The sequence below is a fragment of the Daucus carota genome, chromosome 4 (genome assembly GCF_001625215.2).
Source record: "Daucus carota subsp. sativus chromosome 4, DH1 v3.0, whole genome shotgun sequence".
In the NCBI taxonomy this organism is placed as follows: Eukaryota; Viridiplantae; Streptophyta; class Magnoliopsida; order Apiales; family Apiaceae; genus Daucus; species Daucus carota.
This window is the reverse complement of record NC_030384.2, coordinates 28,714,031-28,730,009: the sequence shown is the minus strand read 5'-3', so window position 1 is coordinate 28,730,009 and position 15,979 is coordinate 28,714,031. Positions and strand designations below refer to the sequence as shown.

General features: G+C 32.2%; 3 protein-coding genes across 3 annotated transcripts in view; all 3 read left to right on the top strand.

Moving 5' to 3' along the window:
* LOC108217784 (F-box/FBD/LRR-repeat protein At1g13570) overlaps positions 1-15,979 on the top strand; it is a 77,360-nt gene that overhangs the window by 50,195 nt on the left and 11,186 nt on the right. The gene's annotated exons all lie outside the window — the stretch shown is intronic.
* LOC108217912 (F-box/FBD/LRR-repeat protein At1g13570) lies at positions 374-3,145 on the top strand. The gene is made up of 5 exons (XM_064091445.1): positions 374-633; positions 1,499-1,966; positions 2,262-2,378; positions 2,472-2,630; positions 2,712-3,145. Exons 2-5 carry the CDS (start codon positions 1,505-1,507, stop codon positions 3,006-3,008), a joined length of 1,035 nt encoding a protein of 344 aa, XP_063947515.1. The 5' UTR covers positions 374-633; positions 1,499-1,504; the 3' UTR covers positions 3,009-3,145.
* LOC108218908 (glycerophosphodiester phosphodiesterase GDPDL3) lies at positions 10,222-15,969 on the top strand. Its single transcript, XM_017392068.2, has 9 exons — positions 10,222-10,423; positions 11,148-11,441; positions 11,832-11,947; positions 12,058-12,559; positions 13,035-13,073; positions 13,246-13,524; positions 13,767-13,909; positions 14,206-14,692; positions 15,423-15,969. The coding sequence occupies exons 1-9, from the start codon at positions 10,330-10,332 to the stop codon at positions 15,710-15,712; spliced, it is 2,244 nt and encodes a 747-aa protein (XP_017247557.1). The 5' UTR covers positions 10,222-10,329; the 3' UTR covers positions 15,713-15,969.

The window sequence follows — 15,979 nt, the reverse complement described above, 5'->3', positions numbered from 1 at the left end:
TAGATATTTTAATGCATAATAATTGAGAAAAATAAAATATTGATGAAATGAATATAAATTCTGTATTTGCGCATATAAAATTAAGTAAAATGTTAATATTAATACCTAATAATTCCTAATATATCAATATATATACTTTACATTAACATATTATATATATAATATTTTGTATCGGGTTTTTATCGGGTTTCGGGTTCGGATCGGGTTTAAATCGGGTTTCGGGTTTCGGGTTGGGTCTTGGTCGGTTCGGAATACCTGAGATTCAGATCCAGATCCAAACTTTTTCGAGTCTCAAAATAAGATCCAGATCCAAAAAATTTGGGTTCGGATAGATCCAATCGGATCGGAACAGATCGGATATCATCAGGTCGGGTAAAACTGCCATCTCTACCCGTAGTCATGACTTAAAAATGAGTTGGGTAGATATTGTGGGACATTGTTTCAGGAAAACGACCCTAATTCGGAAGGAGGTTGTAAAATGTTTGGTTAGTATATGAGCGACACGTAGGCTCACACATTGTTCGCTCGCTCTCACCATTGTGCCCCGACTCAGGGAAGTGTCAATTAGGGCTCATCTGCCGACTTTCTCGCTCTCAACACTCATCACAATTCACAAATCACAACTACAAAGAGGTTAGTAAACATGTTCCTTCCTCTTACATTTCAATTAACATTATATATAATCTTGATTATCTGCTATAGTTGTAAGCTTCGAGATGTTTTAAATTATACTAAAAACCCATGAAAATGCAAATTTGGATCAAGAATCTTTAGAGCATCTCCAATGGGCTCTTAAATCACTTTTTAAAATATAATATAATATTTGGCTCCTAGTGAGTTAAGACATCGAAAAAAATTTCATCTCCAATGCTTCTCTTTATACTTGCTCCTTATTCATATTTTATTCATATAAATGAGAGAAAAAAGTAAAAAGAGAGAAATGTTGGTGGTAAAATTGGAGGGAAAGTAATATTATATTTATGAAAAAAATGTTAAGAGCTCCTGCATGCTGTTTAAAAAAGAGGAGAGATGATGAGTTCTTAGAATTTTTTTAAAGAGCTTCAAGGAGCCCATTGGAGCTCTAATTCTTGGCTTGCTCTTTAAATTTGAAGTTAAGAGCTCATTTAGAGAGCCTTTGGAGAAGCTCTTATACCCACATCTCAAATGTTGTTAAAAGCTTTCTTTTGCAATTTCAAGTGATTTCGTAAAGTCCATCATACCCAAGCTCCGATTTTTATTTTTATTTTAAATTTTGGTGTTGATGCAATTCGAAGTTCAAGTACGAGTAATTGGGAAAGTAGGGCTTCTGGAGTAGAGGTTAACTTTCTGTTATATTAAATATACCATAGTGGAGCAATTTCGTATCGTATTCTGAGAAATTAAGATTCAAGAGTTTGTAATAAATGGGGAGAACCTAGTATATGAATTTAGTTGTTTTAGTAAAGTTGGTAAATGACTAAATCTAATTAACTGACAAGTCAGCATTTTCTTTTTGCAGAAGAGAATGGCAAGATCTAAGGGGAAAAAGGTACGTTATAATAAGGAACATATTTTGAGTGAGCCGCCTTCCACAGATATAATCAGTGAGCTGCCTGGGCACCTACGAGAAACTATTGTAGGTTTTCTGCCACTTGAGGATGCAGTGAGAACCAGTATTTTGTCAAGAAAATGGAGGTATTGCTGGACTATGATTCCAAATCTAATCTTTGAAGATACATTCGTTGATAGAATCATGGATAAATTATTTGAATATGATGATCCAGAACTGAAGGCATTTAAACTCGTTAGTGTGATAAATAAAATTCTCCTACTCCACAATGGTCCAATTGTTAAATTCTCCTGCAATTTTGATGAAGGATTTCGTGATTCTCGAATATTTCATGATTATATGGATCAATGGATTCCCTTATTATTAAGGAAGGGTACCAAGCAACTTGTTCTAGAGCACAAAGAGGTGGGAGAATTTTGAGCACATCATTCCTCTTCTTTAAACCTGACTCGTTTGAAGCTTATACATGTTTGGTTTCCTTATGCACCTACATTTAGAGTATTTACTTATCTGACGGATCTCGAGCTGATTCATGTTGAGATGATGGATCATGCTAATTCTAGACAAAGGATCTTCGAGTGCCCTGTCCTTGAGAAGTTGACCTTGATACTATGCTATGGAATACTGCCTACCAACTTCTCTGCTCCTAAACTCAAATGCTTATATCAATCAAGTTATAAGATAACTTCAGAAAATTATTTTGCTGGGTTAGAAAACCTTACAGAATTTTCTTTCATCGCAGACCCAGACAAAAAGGTCCAATGTGGACCACGTTCTTGGTAGCTTATCAAACATTGAGAAATTCTCTGTAGCCATGGAATTTATGCAGGTAATACTCGGATATTTTTACATTATCTGTTCTCTTTACACAAATTATGAACGTCTAATTGGTTGTGCTCTTTGTTTGCAACATGTTTCAAAGTATTTGGCTGCAGGACGTCGCCTGAAAACTCTTTCCAAACCACTGCTATGCCTAAAAACTCTAAATATATCTGATATATATCTTAATAAATTGTCTGAGGTTTCTTGTTTGATATGTTTGATTCGGAGTGCTCCCAACTTGTGCCAACTAAATATCTCGGTGAGTCATGCTTCTCAACTATTCTGTACTCTTGCAACTGGGCTACTGTTTGTCAATTCTCAAATATTTTCTGTTTATTAGGCTAAGTATGTCGCTAAAGGGGATTTCAAGAAATATCAGATGAAAGATTTTGAAGAATGTACTATGGATCATCTCGAAATTGTCACATTCAGCTACTTCGAAGGTTTCAGAGCTGAGATGAAGCTCGTCAAGTTTTTACTTGCCTGCTCTCCGTTGCTGAAAAAAATGTCCATCCACAGCCATGAAGACTTGGAAAAGGATGTAGCATTAATGATGTTTAAAGAAATTCTGCAATACCCTACAGCATCTTCAAGAGTACAGATTCAACACACAACTCCTGCTGAAATAGATGTTTAGCTTATTGTTAACCTGTTCTTCAGTTTTTGGCTCATGCTTGTTTGTGCCATATATGAAAACTTCTGTTTCATATGCATCTTTCGAAGTTAGATATCCTTTCTACCCTTTTTTAGTAATACTATATTTCAGTTGATTATGTACAATGTACAAGCTATGAAAAAATATAAAGAAAAACAATTAAGAAATTATAATTGTTAAGTTTTTATTCTCAAGTTTTTACAGCACATGATTTCTTTTCTTTAGGCCTGACTCGTCTGAGGTTTCACTCACTCGTCCGAGGTTTCACTTGTTTTTAAACTCATTCTGCATCACTAACTTCACCCATCCAGAAAAGTGTTCAATCTCTCCATGAAAAATGCTGCCATAAGGAATATGGGCTGAAATATGGGCTAAAGCTGGGATAGGGCTTAACTGTTGAAAATTCCAACACCGTCTGTGTTTCCAATCTGATGAATCAGTCTGGTTAAAACTTAAAACCAAACAAGCTTGACTAAGAGCCCGTTTATTTTAGGTTTAAGTTTAAGCCACAGATAATCGATTTTAGATTAATAAAAAACTAAGAATGGGTAGAAATTTACCGTGAAAAATTGGATAATTTTATAAGTATAATCAAATTCAATATTATTGTTATTATAAAAAACTATCAAATTTATTATTATTACTAGCATATTATCCGTGCTACGCATTGAATGATTATTTTTTGAAGCAAAAATAATTTTGTTAATATATAAATTCAAGTACATATTAGTTTGACATCATTTATACAATTTATTACATGAATAAAGGTATAAATTTTTCTTCAAAAATAATATACTAAATTAAATGCCCCCTTATCATATTAAATGAAATAAATAATAAATCATATTTTTTTCGATCAAATATCACACGAGGATCGACTATCGGTTCAGATATCACATTATGCAATCACTGTTCCAAATTTCAGAATAAAAAATATAAATAATTCAGTTTCATTCATAAATTTGTACCCGTGCCGACCTAGTATTAGACGTCGATGTAGTATTAGTACTAGCTTATAGCTCGTGCAAGGCACGGGAGCTTTTTAATTATTTATAAACTTTTTAAATATATTTTAAATGGTGTGAAAAAATTTAATTTATAAATAATAAATTAAAATTTTCAATAAAATAAAATTCGAAATTATGATTTGTTTGTAAGTTAGAACCTTGGTAAATACATCATCACAGCCATTAATGGTTTCAAATAAATTATTTTAATCAAGCAATTCCTTTTCTCGTATGTATCATGCCAAAGTATTAAATTTTATCTATTAAATTTTAATATATTTTGAGTGGAATACGTTATGCCAACTCCTATTAGATTATATTAATAAATGTATTTTATATTAAAATTATTATAATGTGATTTAAATATTTATCAAAAAATTTATATGGTTCTAAATTAAAATTGATAAACATAATTTGTTTTGAATTAAGAAAAGGAATCATAAATATGCAATAAGAAAGTAGAATCTATTTTGGATTAAGAAAAAGTTTTTGTATATGTTCCTCACATAAATCCGGCTTATTAATTTTAAAATATATTATAAAAAAAATTGTGACGGTGAGATTTATATGATTCTACGAATAAAACTGGTAGGAAATATTTATTTAGGATTAAAAAAAATCATATACATGTGAAAGACAGAATTTGTTTTGGATTCAGAAAAGGAATTATAAACATGCAAGTAGATATCAGTTGCCTTCTAGAACAGAATTTAATTTTGTTCCAATCTAACGGTGCTTATTTGTTCAATATAAGATCCAACGGATGATAAGTTTTTGGACCAGAGGACCATGCGACCAAATTATCTCCCTTACGCTTATTATATATAAGTATATAATTAGTTTAATTTAATTTTCGATCTCTTTTGAACGGGGATAAAGATCCCGCAAGATTTGCGAAAATTCTTAAATAATTAAAGATTAATTAATATAAATCAATTAAATTCATATAAATGATTATGTACATGAAGACTTGGAAAAAGATGTAACATTGATTATTCTAAAAGAAATTTTGCAATACCCTAGAGCATCTTCAAGAGCAGGGCGGATGAGCTCTTATCATAATTGTCATCGGCTCATATTTGACGCATGCTTTCTGAATCCCGAAAAACACAAATAGAGCCTATCTCTATAGATTTAATATTGAATGAATGTAAACATAATTAAACAAAAGCATAACGCAAGACTTCAAAAAAAGACCAAACAATCACTCCAGAAGAAGAGAAACACAAACATCCAAAAAAATGGATTTTATTAAAAAAAATTTGATGAAAATGAAAGGAAGAAAGGGGTCAGGGTTTTCCACCGAAGATAGACCAGTGAAAGCCCCTCGACTAACTTGAAGAAATGATAATCCACAAACAATGTGAGTCAGCTCTTCAAATCCTAATTGCATTGTACTTTAAGATATTGAATAATCATTTTTTTAATTTTGATAAAATTTTAAATAAATTAAAAAACGTTATTCTAATTGTCGGAGCATATTCAACGGCGTTACAAATTGAACCCGTAAAATATCGTTTTACATTAGAGTATATTTTTTAAGAAAATATTATTCCATTTAAAATATTGGTTGATTAAACATAATTTTTATAAATTAATATGTTTGATTGATTTATACTCTTTCTGTCCCATCATTTAATTCTATGTGTTTTTTTAACCGCTCGACATGGACTTTAATATTCTTCTAAAGTATAGTTTCGTAACTTATTTTTAATTTTTTTCTTAATAAAAATTTGGGTATTAAATTTTTATTCTGGAAACAAAATTTTTTTTAAAAAAATCAGAACTATACTTTACGGGAACATTAAAATGTGTGTCGCGTTCCAGTCGTCATCCTCCAATATATACTACTCAGGGCGTCGAAGGGAGTAAAATTTAATCCATCCTTGTGATGATGATAATAATAATAATATAATTTATCATTTTTTTTTTTTTGACTAATATGGCTTATAGCCTTACAAAGTGAGTATCTGTTCGAAGATATTCTCGGGGTGAGCCAGAGTCGAACCCATGACCTGGGACGACAGAGGATAAACCCTTAACCACCGGGCTATCCGATCGTGCTCATAATTTATCATTTTTAAACTCATTTACTTTATCAAAATATAATTTTTAGCTTAAAAAAGTTATAAATAAAATCGCAGACTGCATATAAAAAACCTACATGATTGCTCATTCAACCATTCCTCCATACATAGAAAGATAACAAGGGAGTTGCTGACTTTGATCGGTAACCAAGTTGTATACACGTTCTGTTACACGGCTGACAATCATATACAAGCCACCACGTTTTGACGTGGCAAAACGCCGTTTTCCAAACAAATATTCTACCTGCAAAATACAAATATTCCTATAGTTAAATTACATTAATTATCCCCTACAAAAGAATTACTCTATATTAGCTGTCCTTCTCCATAGTGGCATAGCCTATTTTTCTATTTATTTCCTAAATTATTTTATTAATTAAAATTATTAATTAATTATTTGGTCACAGGTAATAATCCTCCCTCTGAAACGAGAAAAGAATCACTATCATAGAAAATATCTCCGAATGATATCCTTTTTAATTCGGAAAGATAATATCAAAATCAATTAACTCAGCATTTAATATCGCATATCCCTGAAGTCTCTCGGATAAGCCCCATAATAATAAAACTGTGGACGCAGGTATCTTGGGATATGAGTTTGATACACGAGACAAGTCAAGACATCCCTCTTTTTTCATAAACCTTAAACCTCCAAAATCATAATATTCTTTTTTTTAATAAAAAATCATAATATTCTTGTTAACCAAAATCCGCTTAACGTATTTCCTCATGCATAAAAAAGTTTCAAGAAGTTATATTTTTCGGAATCATAGAATAATTTTACTGATTTTAGTTGAATTCTACATTTAATTTATATCCCCTTTAGATGGGACTAAGTTCTGTTATTATTTTAAAAAATCACCTTTTGAATCTGAACTTATTTTTATTTTTTGAAGATAAGGAAAAGTATATTATAGGGTCTATTTAGAAGTGGTTTTTGAAATTGCTTTGTTATTTTAAAAAAAGTGTTGTTGTTCATTGGTTAGTAGTTTTTTACGTACTTATATTGAGTCATAATATATAAAAAGTAGTAGTGAAATTTGTAAGAACTTCTATAAAAGTTTTGAATAACGTCTTTTTCTAAAAGAGAAATTCCTTCTTTTCTTAAAAACAATTTTCAATTTTAAATTTACTAAACAATATTTCACCAAAACTGTTGTTATTTTCTGGATGACAAATACTAAACCAAGTCTTAATTTTGGAATTTCTATTTATGAATTTCTATTTGTCCAGATTTGATTGATGAGATTATTATTGATACAAAAATTTAAAAATTCTAAATTATAACTAATAAAATCATTTTGTTCTCAATTTTTTCCTTCAAATAACGTGACAAACATATAATTATTTTTAATTGGGTGATTGATATGTATACAAAAATTCCATTATTATTATTGTGAGAGGAAACAATAATATATGCACTTGGATTTGGGGAAAAAATTTGAAAAGATTTTTTAAAAATACCTAGCATTAATATCGTGGTCACACGTCATATTTTAGGTTAAAAAATCAATTAAGTGCTATAATAGAGGCAAGTAAATCGGTCAATTATAGAACCCGGATATAGATGATTCAAAAAAAATTTAGTTTCTCAATTTTTCAATATTCAAAATCTAAGATCAAACCATGAACAGAAAATCTAAACAAACCGATTCATTTAAAATCAGCGGCGAACATGTCACTATAAATTAAGTCAAATTACGCGTAATAACAAAAAAGTTGGAAGCACACAGGATGGAGTTGAATATTTGGTTAACCAAGCAAATTGCAAGTATTACCCAGCTATCCTGAGGTTGACAAATTTGTTTTTATTATATTAATCCGGAATGGAATAAAGATCACAAAACAGGATACCGATTTAAACGTCACATCTCAAACAACCCTATCTTTAATCTTTCTATTTCCAAACCCAAATTATGGTGCATTTTTCTGTTTGATTGCGTTACGCGCTGTCCGTTGCCTAAAACTAACACGTACATGCAAACATTCGAGCTTGCGCAATTAATGGAGGAGAATAACCGATGACCTAGGCAGTTGAGCTTCTGTTGAAACTAAATTGATTATTTGAAACAAATACTATATTCTTCGAATTTATTAAAAATAAAATAATTTATAACTTATATTTCAAATATCTGATTGGTCTCGTGACTCCCGTTCCTTAAGAATCTCTTTTGTGACATACAATTTACGAGGTCAAGATTATAACATGTTCAACATGTATATCGACTTTCTTATCAGTGGACGCGTACATGTTCATCTTAATTGCTAAACGGGTATAATACTCATTTTAGTCTAGTTAAAAACGTTGTTGAATGGTTCGTTAAAAAATGCTGCATATGTTAAAAAAATTTGACAATCCTGATCACTAAATATTTATCAAACATTCAGAAATATTATATAAGAAGTTTCTATCATACATGTTCCGGGATGAGGGTCCATATATAATATATGAGCTTTTGATATCGAGATAAAGAGGTAGAAATGAAATTGAAATATGAGTAATCAAATTTATTACTATTCATTTCATCATTGTATTTATAGTTAAATGTAAATTATTCAAAATTTATTGCTCAAATTAATATTTAAACATATAAACATATTATTTCAACAATCAATTAAACACACCATATCATATCAAACTCATATAATCTTGATCCGTGTCTTATTAGATTCATGTATTAATTACAGCAAATCAAACACCTGAAATTTCATGGCGTCGCTCAGAAAACCAACCAACGTCTAATATGTAAATACTGTATTAATTTTCTATTTTTATTTTATTTATGATTTTAATACCAAACAAATAGTATCAAACATCTTACGCATTTTGATTTGACCATCACAGAATCGATCTTTGTCGGTACTTATTTTAATACAAGCGACGTAAAAATACATTAAAAACACAAAGTCATATTTGTATTTTTCGTAACATGTGGGAATTATTGCATTCAAGCGTCCAGCTTATTATTTTAATAAAAGGTCATTAATAAACTCAATTTGGGGTTTAATCAATCTAATAATTGTATTTCTGAACATGTCTCCGACTCCGTGTTATTTTTATGGACCAAATCATTAACAACTACAGCCTACAATATAAAATCACAGCTGTTTCATTGTTTTTTTAATGCTATTATAGTAGTGTGTCTCCCTCCTTTTTCTATGCGCGGATATACACACACAGCTGTATTATATTACTATCTTCTTCATAGTTTTGTACTATCTCACCTTCCTCTCTCTGTCCTAATAGTTGTTTGCAGAATATATATATTTTTATTTTCGGTTTGGCGCTAGGTGCGGAAATTTTTATATTCGGGAGATTTTGATTGGTGTGGTTGATGTATTTGCAGGGGATCCACCATTATCATGAGATAGGAGCCAATCAAAATATCCAAGCCGCGCTTAGCATGTGCCCATGTGCACACCATAGAAAAACCGTTTTATTTTTTAGACTTCTTTTTAAAACTTACTTGAATCTACTTGTCATACTTATATAAAGACAATTTTAATTTGTAGTTATTTCATAAAATTTATCTTAGGTAATGTATAATTGACTTTATATATTTATTTTAATTCTGATAGTTTATTATTAATATCGGAGAAATATTTTTTCATTTTAAGGAGAATTATTCTCTTACAATAATATAAAAACCAAACAATTTAAGGATAATTATTTTTTTATGTCATCTTAAATGAGATGAAATAATCAATAAATAATTTATAATAACAAATAAAGGGAATTAATTGTGTATGGGAAATGTTATTCCCTCTGTAACATTTAATTTTATACGTTTATTTTTTAACTGATCAATAAATATTTTAATGAGCTTATAAAATATAATTTTGTAGCTTATTTTCAAATTTCTTTTTCTAAATAAAAAGTTAGATGTTAAAATGATTCTGAATAAAAATTTTAGAAATAAATTATAGAATTTATATTTTACAAGAGTATTAAAATATACTCAAACGACGGAGAAAATATAATTTAACATGTAAAAATAAAATTTTACCACTAAATCCTGATTAAAATTATATTTTTATTCAAAAGTTAAGGCACAGCACGTATACATACATACAGTGTGTATATATAGAAAGATGTGGGGACTATCACCTGTGTTTCTGTGCTGGCTTCTTTACTCTCTGTCTGAAAGACTGAAATAAATCTCATACTTCCCAAGACAAATCAAGAACAACAGTCAAGTCTTCAACACAATGCTCAACTTAAAGCCAGCATCTCTAAGCTTCTTGCTGCTCTGCTTACTTGTGATCTCAGCTGCTCAGAGATCTCCATGGAAGACATTAAGTGGTAATTCTTGTTTTCCTGTATTTAACTGTGGGTTTTAGTAGCTTTTCATGGTAATGCAAGATGGGTTTTTGTTCTTTATGTGATCATGTGAAATTTGGTGATATTATGGGCTAGTTCTTATAGTTTTAGTGTATTTTGGGTAGTGAAGAAATTTGGGAGTTGATGTGATTTTGTGTGTGTGAGGGGTTTTTGTGTACTTTTTGGGTGGACATTTTGGTGTCGAAAAGTATGATTACGATGAGCTTAAGTTGAAGGAGGGAGTTTAGCATGTGATCACAGGGTGATTGAAAAATGTTGTTAAGGTTAAACAGATTAGGAAGTGATATCATAGTTGTTTTAGTTGAGAAAGGTTATGAAGTGGTTTGTTTGTCTGATTGTGTTGAATTTTTCGACTGCGGCTAGATTTGCTGGTGTAAGTAGTTTAGGCAGATAATCTTGAAATCTGAATTTCGGACGATGATCTTTGCGCCCTTACAAGTTTTGAAGTGTCTTTGTATCGATTGTGACTTACCCCGTCTCGCTTGGTCTCTGCTTGGGACAGAAAGAGCTAGAATGTTTTAGCTTTAATTTGTTTAGAAAGGGAACAGTTTCAAATGATCAAAGATCAGCAATTGTACAGTTTGTTCTAGATTTTTTCTTTTATTTCATTCTACAATACTCTACTCTTTTTGGTACTCAAAGCAGACTAAATAATTAAAACCCACTTATTGTATTCATTTTATAGGAGATCCGCCGTTAGCCGTTGCCCGTGGTGGCTTTTCTGGCATATTCCCGGATTCCAGTATGAACGCATACACCTTGGCATTAATTACTGGCTTACCTGATATGGTATTGTGGTGTGACGTACAGTTAACTAGTGATGGAGCCGGGATCTGTTTCCCGGAACTTACTCTTAACAATGGTTCAGACATTGGGGCGCTTTTCAACGAAAGCAGTAACACCTACCTTGTGAATGGTGTTAGTAGAACGGGATGGTTTTCATTGGATTTCACCCTAGATGCGCTCGTGAATGTATCCTGTAAGTCTACTGCTATAATCTATCTTATTATTGGTTTAACTTGCGTATGGAAAAAAGAGTACTCATGTCTAAGGTTTTATAAATTAGGAAGTTTAGAATTAGTCGGAGATTTTGTACTTGAAATCCTCGGTCCGTGTTGTACAGTCTTTATGAAATCTTCTAAAACCTTAACTAAGCAAATGATTAGTCCCTTAAGAGCTTGTTAAACTTTTCCTTTACCTGGTTTTCAAGGAAAAGAGAAAGTAGTTGATATAATAAAGGAGCTAAAATGACATCTTGGTATGCGTAAACCTGTAATTGAAAGTTATAGAGAGTAAAAAGTATATTTATAGAAGAGCTGAGAAAAATGATTATTTTGCCGGACTTACCAACTTCTTTAAATCTGGACAGTGACGCAAGGAGTTTTCTCTCGGTCCAATCTGTTTGATAGTAGCCTCTTCCAAATAGTTACTGTCGAAGAAGTGGCTAGACAATTGAAACCCCCTAGTTTGTGGTTAAATGTTCAGGTAATTATCAAGCTGAACATCATTTTTTGTGGATTGATTCTCCACAATATGTAAATCTGAGGAAAGTATATTATGATATATTAGCTTATGTGTTTGTAATTGCTTTGCAGCATGACGCATTTTTCAGCCAACATAATTTAAGCATGAGAAGCTTCGTGATATCTGCATCTAGAAGTGTTATCGTGAATTATATTTCATCACCGGAGGTTAACTTTTTGAGAAGTATCGTCACACGATTCAAACCGAGCCCAACCAAACTTATTTTTCGATTTCTCGGACAGAGTGATATTGAGCCTTCTACTAATCAAACCTACGGCTCTCTGCTGAAGAATCTTACATTTATTAAAACATTTGCTTCTGGAATCATAGTTCCAAAAACTTACATATGGCCTACAGATAAAGATCTATATTTGTTGCCTCATACCTCAGTCGTCTTGGATGCTCATAAAGAGGGACTTGAAATATTTGCATCTGATTTTGCAAATGATATACCGTTTGCTTATGATTACAACTATGATCCTGTAGCAGAGTATTTAAATTTCATTGACAACGGCAACTTTTCTGTGGATGGCGTGCTTTCTGATTTTCCAATAACCCCGTCAGAGGCCATAGGTAACTATTATAAATTTATATTCATGTTTACCCGGGTAATTCAGATCCAATAATCCCATCAGAGGCCATAGGTAACTTGTATAATCAATTTATTTTCCATGTTTTATCAGGGTAGTTTGGATCTGGTATAAGCCACTTATAAGTTGAAATAGATACCATATCCAAACACCCATCTTTTCTAGTAACATGTATGTAACTAATAACTACTGATTATAGGGAACTTGTTCGTTTTCTTGAAAATCTGCCAGTGTCCAGTTTTCAACATCGTCCTAGAAGTAATTTAATACTACTTTATGCAATCTAAGTATCAGTCCATGTAAGATGGCCTAAGAGAAAAGTATGTCCTAGGAGTACTTTGCCTTTCTTTATTATGAGAAGATTACTTATATACTAGTTTCTAGATATTTCCAACGTATGTATGTTCCATTTGTTAATATGGAAAATAATATTCTCTTAATAATTTATGACACTGCAGATTGTTTCTCTCATATGGACAAAAACAATTCTGGACCAGGTATGTTGTGAATATTTAAGTTTTCTGTGTACATTTTTGTTTCTTTTCAATTTTTTCAAAATTCTTTCAAAACAATGAAGAATCACTGTTAAACATCTATTGTAACATGGCTTACTTCTTGTTCAAATGTAGTCCCACTAGCATGATAATATTTGTTCATTTCTCCTTGCAGCAATCCCTTTGGTCATTTCACACGAAGGAGCAAGTGGAGAATACCCTGGTTGTACTGATTTAGCGTATAAACAGGCTATTTCAGATGGCGCTGACGTTCTTGACTGTCCTGTCCAAATGTCTAAGGATGGGGTACCATTTTGTTTAGGCTCTATAAACCTTATAGATCGAACCACTGCTGCTCAATCCTTCAGCAACTTAGTAGTTAACGTCCCTGAGCTTAATACTGAGGGAATATTCTCCTTCAATGTCAACTGGAGTGACATACAAACTCTGAAACGTAAGTTAAACAGTTGTTCCCAGTTCTCATACTTATGATGGTGATCTATGATCATTAAGGAATGCAATATATATAGATATATTCTCAATTAGTTGGTTCTTTTATAAGTATCAGTCAACCTGTATTCGAGAGCATCATCTTCCTTTATGTTTGTGACACAATATTTTGCAATTTTTTTTTGTAAATGAATAGGATTTATAGCATGCTAATGTTTAGATATGTTACCAAATATATCATGGCAGCGGTGATATCAAATCCCGATCTAGGCGCATTTTTGTATCGGAATCCTAGAAACAAGAATGCTGGAAGTTTTGTGGCATTATCCGACTTCTTGGCCTTGGCAAATAATGCAACATCTATATCTGGTGTTTTGATCCGCATTGAGGTGAGTATATATAGTTTCTTGATCTATTTTAATAAATTATCGAGCAAACTTTATAATCTCTGCAGGTTTCCCATAATATTAATAATTTAACAACTTACATTAAGTAGAAGCTTGTTGACTTGGTCATCGTATGATTATCATGAGTTGACTTGATAATTTCTATGCTTCCTTTTGTCATCACGATTGCACATATACTTGAACTTTGCAATAGTAACGTGTAGTCATGATGTGTAGCATGTACTTCATGGTCCAGTCGCTTGACCATTATAATAATAATGAGCTTGTTGGAATTGCAGAATGCATCCTACCTAGCAGAAAAACAAGGACTGGGCGTGGTAGACGCTGTTGTCGATGCATTGAGCAAAGCTGGTTACAATAATCAGACAAACAAAAAAGTAATGATTCAATCTTCAAATAGTGCTGTTCTTATTAAACTCAAGGAAGATAAAAACAACTATGAGTTTGTTTATGAGGTTGAGGAGGATATCCGTGACGCCTTGAATTCGACAATTTTGGATATCACAAAATTCGCCAATTCTCTGGTTATCAACAAAAATTCCGTGTTTACTAAAAATATTGGATTCCTCACTGGTGCTACAGATGTTGTTTCAAAGCTGCAAGCATTTAAGCTACCTGTCTATGTACAACTTTTTCGAAATGAGTTTTATTCTCAAGCATGGGACTTCTTTTCTGATGCATATGTGGAGTTGAATTCATTTGTTGCTGGTGCGGGGATTGATGGTGTCATTACTGATTTCCCTGGGACAGCCAACAAATACAGAAGTAAGTTTTTTCGTTTTCTGCTGAGTTATTACGTATATATATATATATACCCTGCTGATCATCTCCTTTACTTGTTTCGTTATCATTGTAACTTTTTGGCTAGTTTTGTAATCTTCGATTTTCCTTAAATGTTACTTCTAGAAGCTGTGATAACTATGTCCAGGAGCACATCTAGAAGGATGATGAAATACAATAACAAGCACAAAAGTAAATTACACAATGATTTAATATGGATACTCCTTACTGGAGGGTAAAACCACATTCCACTTGTATGTAATACACTGATGGAGGAATTGCTCCTTTCGCCAACACTCTTGAACAGAATTACCTCACTTTAGGCAAAAACTCTTTATTTTTGCTGAACTATCTTTGTGCATTCTCCTCACGAGGTGTTATTTGGTATACTCACAACTTTACGCACTCTGAAACCATATATTCATTCCTATCAATAGTCCATGCAAATTTTCTGATCGTAATCTTCTCGCGGCTCTTCTTGATTTACTAAATTACCTATCTTGAATAGGAATATTACTGCAAATGATATATCTGTCAAAGTAGTACATACCCTGATTATTTTAGTATGAATTTAACTTAAACTAAAATTTCTATGTTAAAAAGGGGAAGTACTCCAACAGACATGGTTTGTCTGATCAATATATCATGTATTATTCTGTTCCCTTTTTTTTTTTCTGCTCTCACCTCATATCTGATATGGTGGTCTACTCTACAGGGAACCCTTGCTTATCTTTAGGAAAGGATACACCAAGTTACATGACTCCCGTAGGTCCCGGAAGTCTCTTAACAGTCAGTGAAACTCAGCCACCAGCTGTAGCTCCCAGCCCGGTCCTGGATGTGTCTGATGTGACGGAACCCCCATTTCCTTCTGTTGCCGCAAAACCAGACAGTGATACTGGCGCTACAGCACCACCGCCTCAGCAACCAAGTGGGCAAGCTAAAGTAGTTGCAGGCATTTTCCTGTCAAACATTGCTATTATTCTTGCCACTGTGTTGCTAATTTGACTGCGGAACTCCCACGTAATTTTTTGCATATTCCTACATTTTCGCTGTTCTGTAGCTCAAATTTTCAGATGTTTGGAGCTCAGATGAATATGGTTTAGTTATCTGATGTTCGAAGTTAGTGTCCTACTGTAGGTTCATTCCTTTCCCTTGTAATTTAAGAAAGCCCTTGCTGAGTACAGGGCTTGTGTATAAATCTGAGTACTATAACACTATTATTTTTTTATTTATGGTATTGGCATTATTCTTTGGCTGTAAAATGCATCTCTG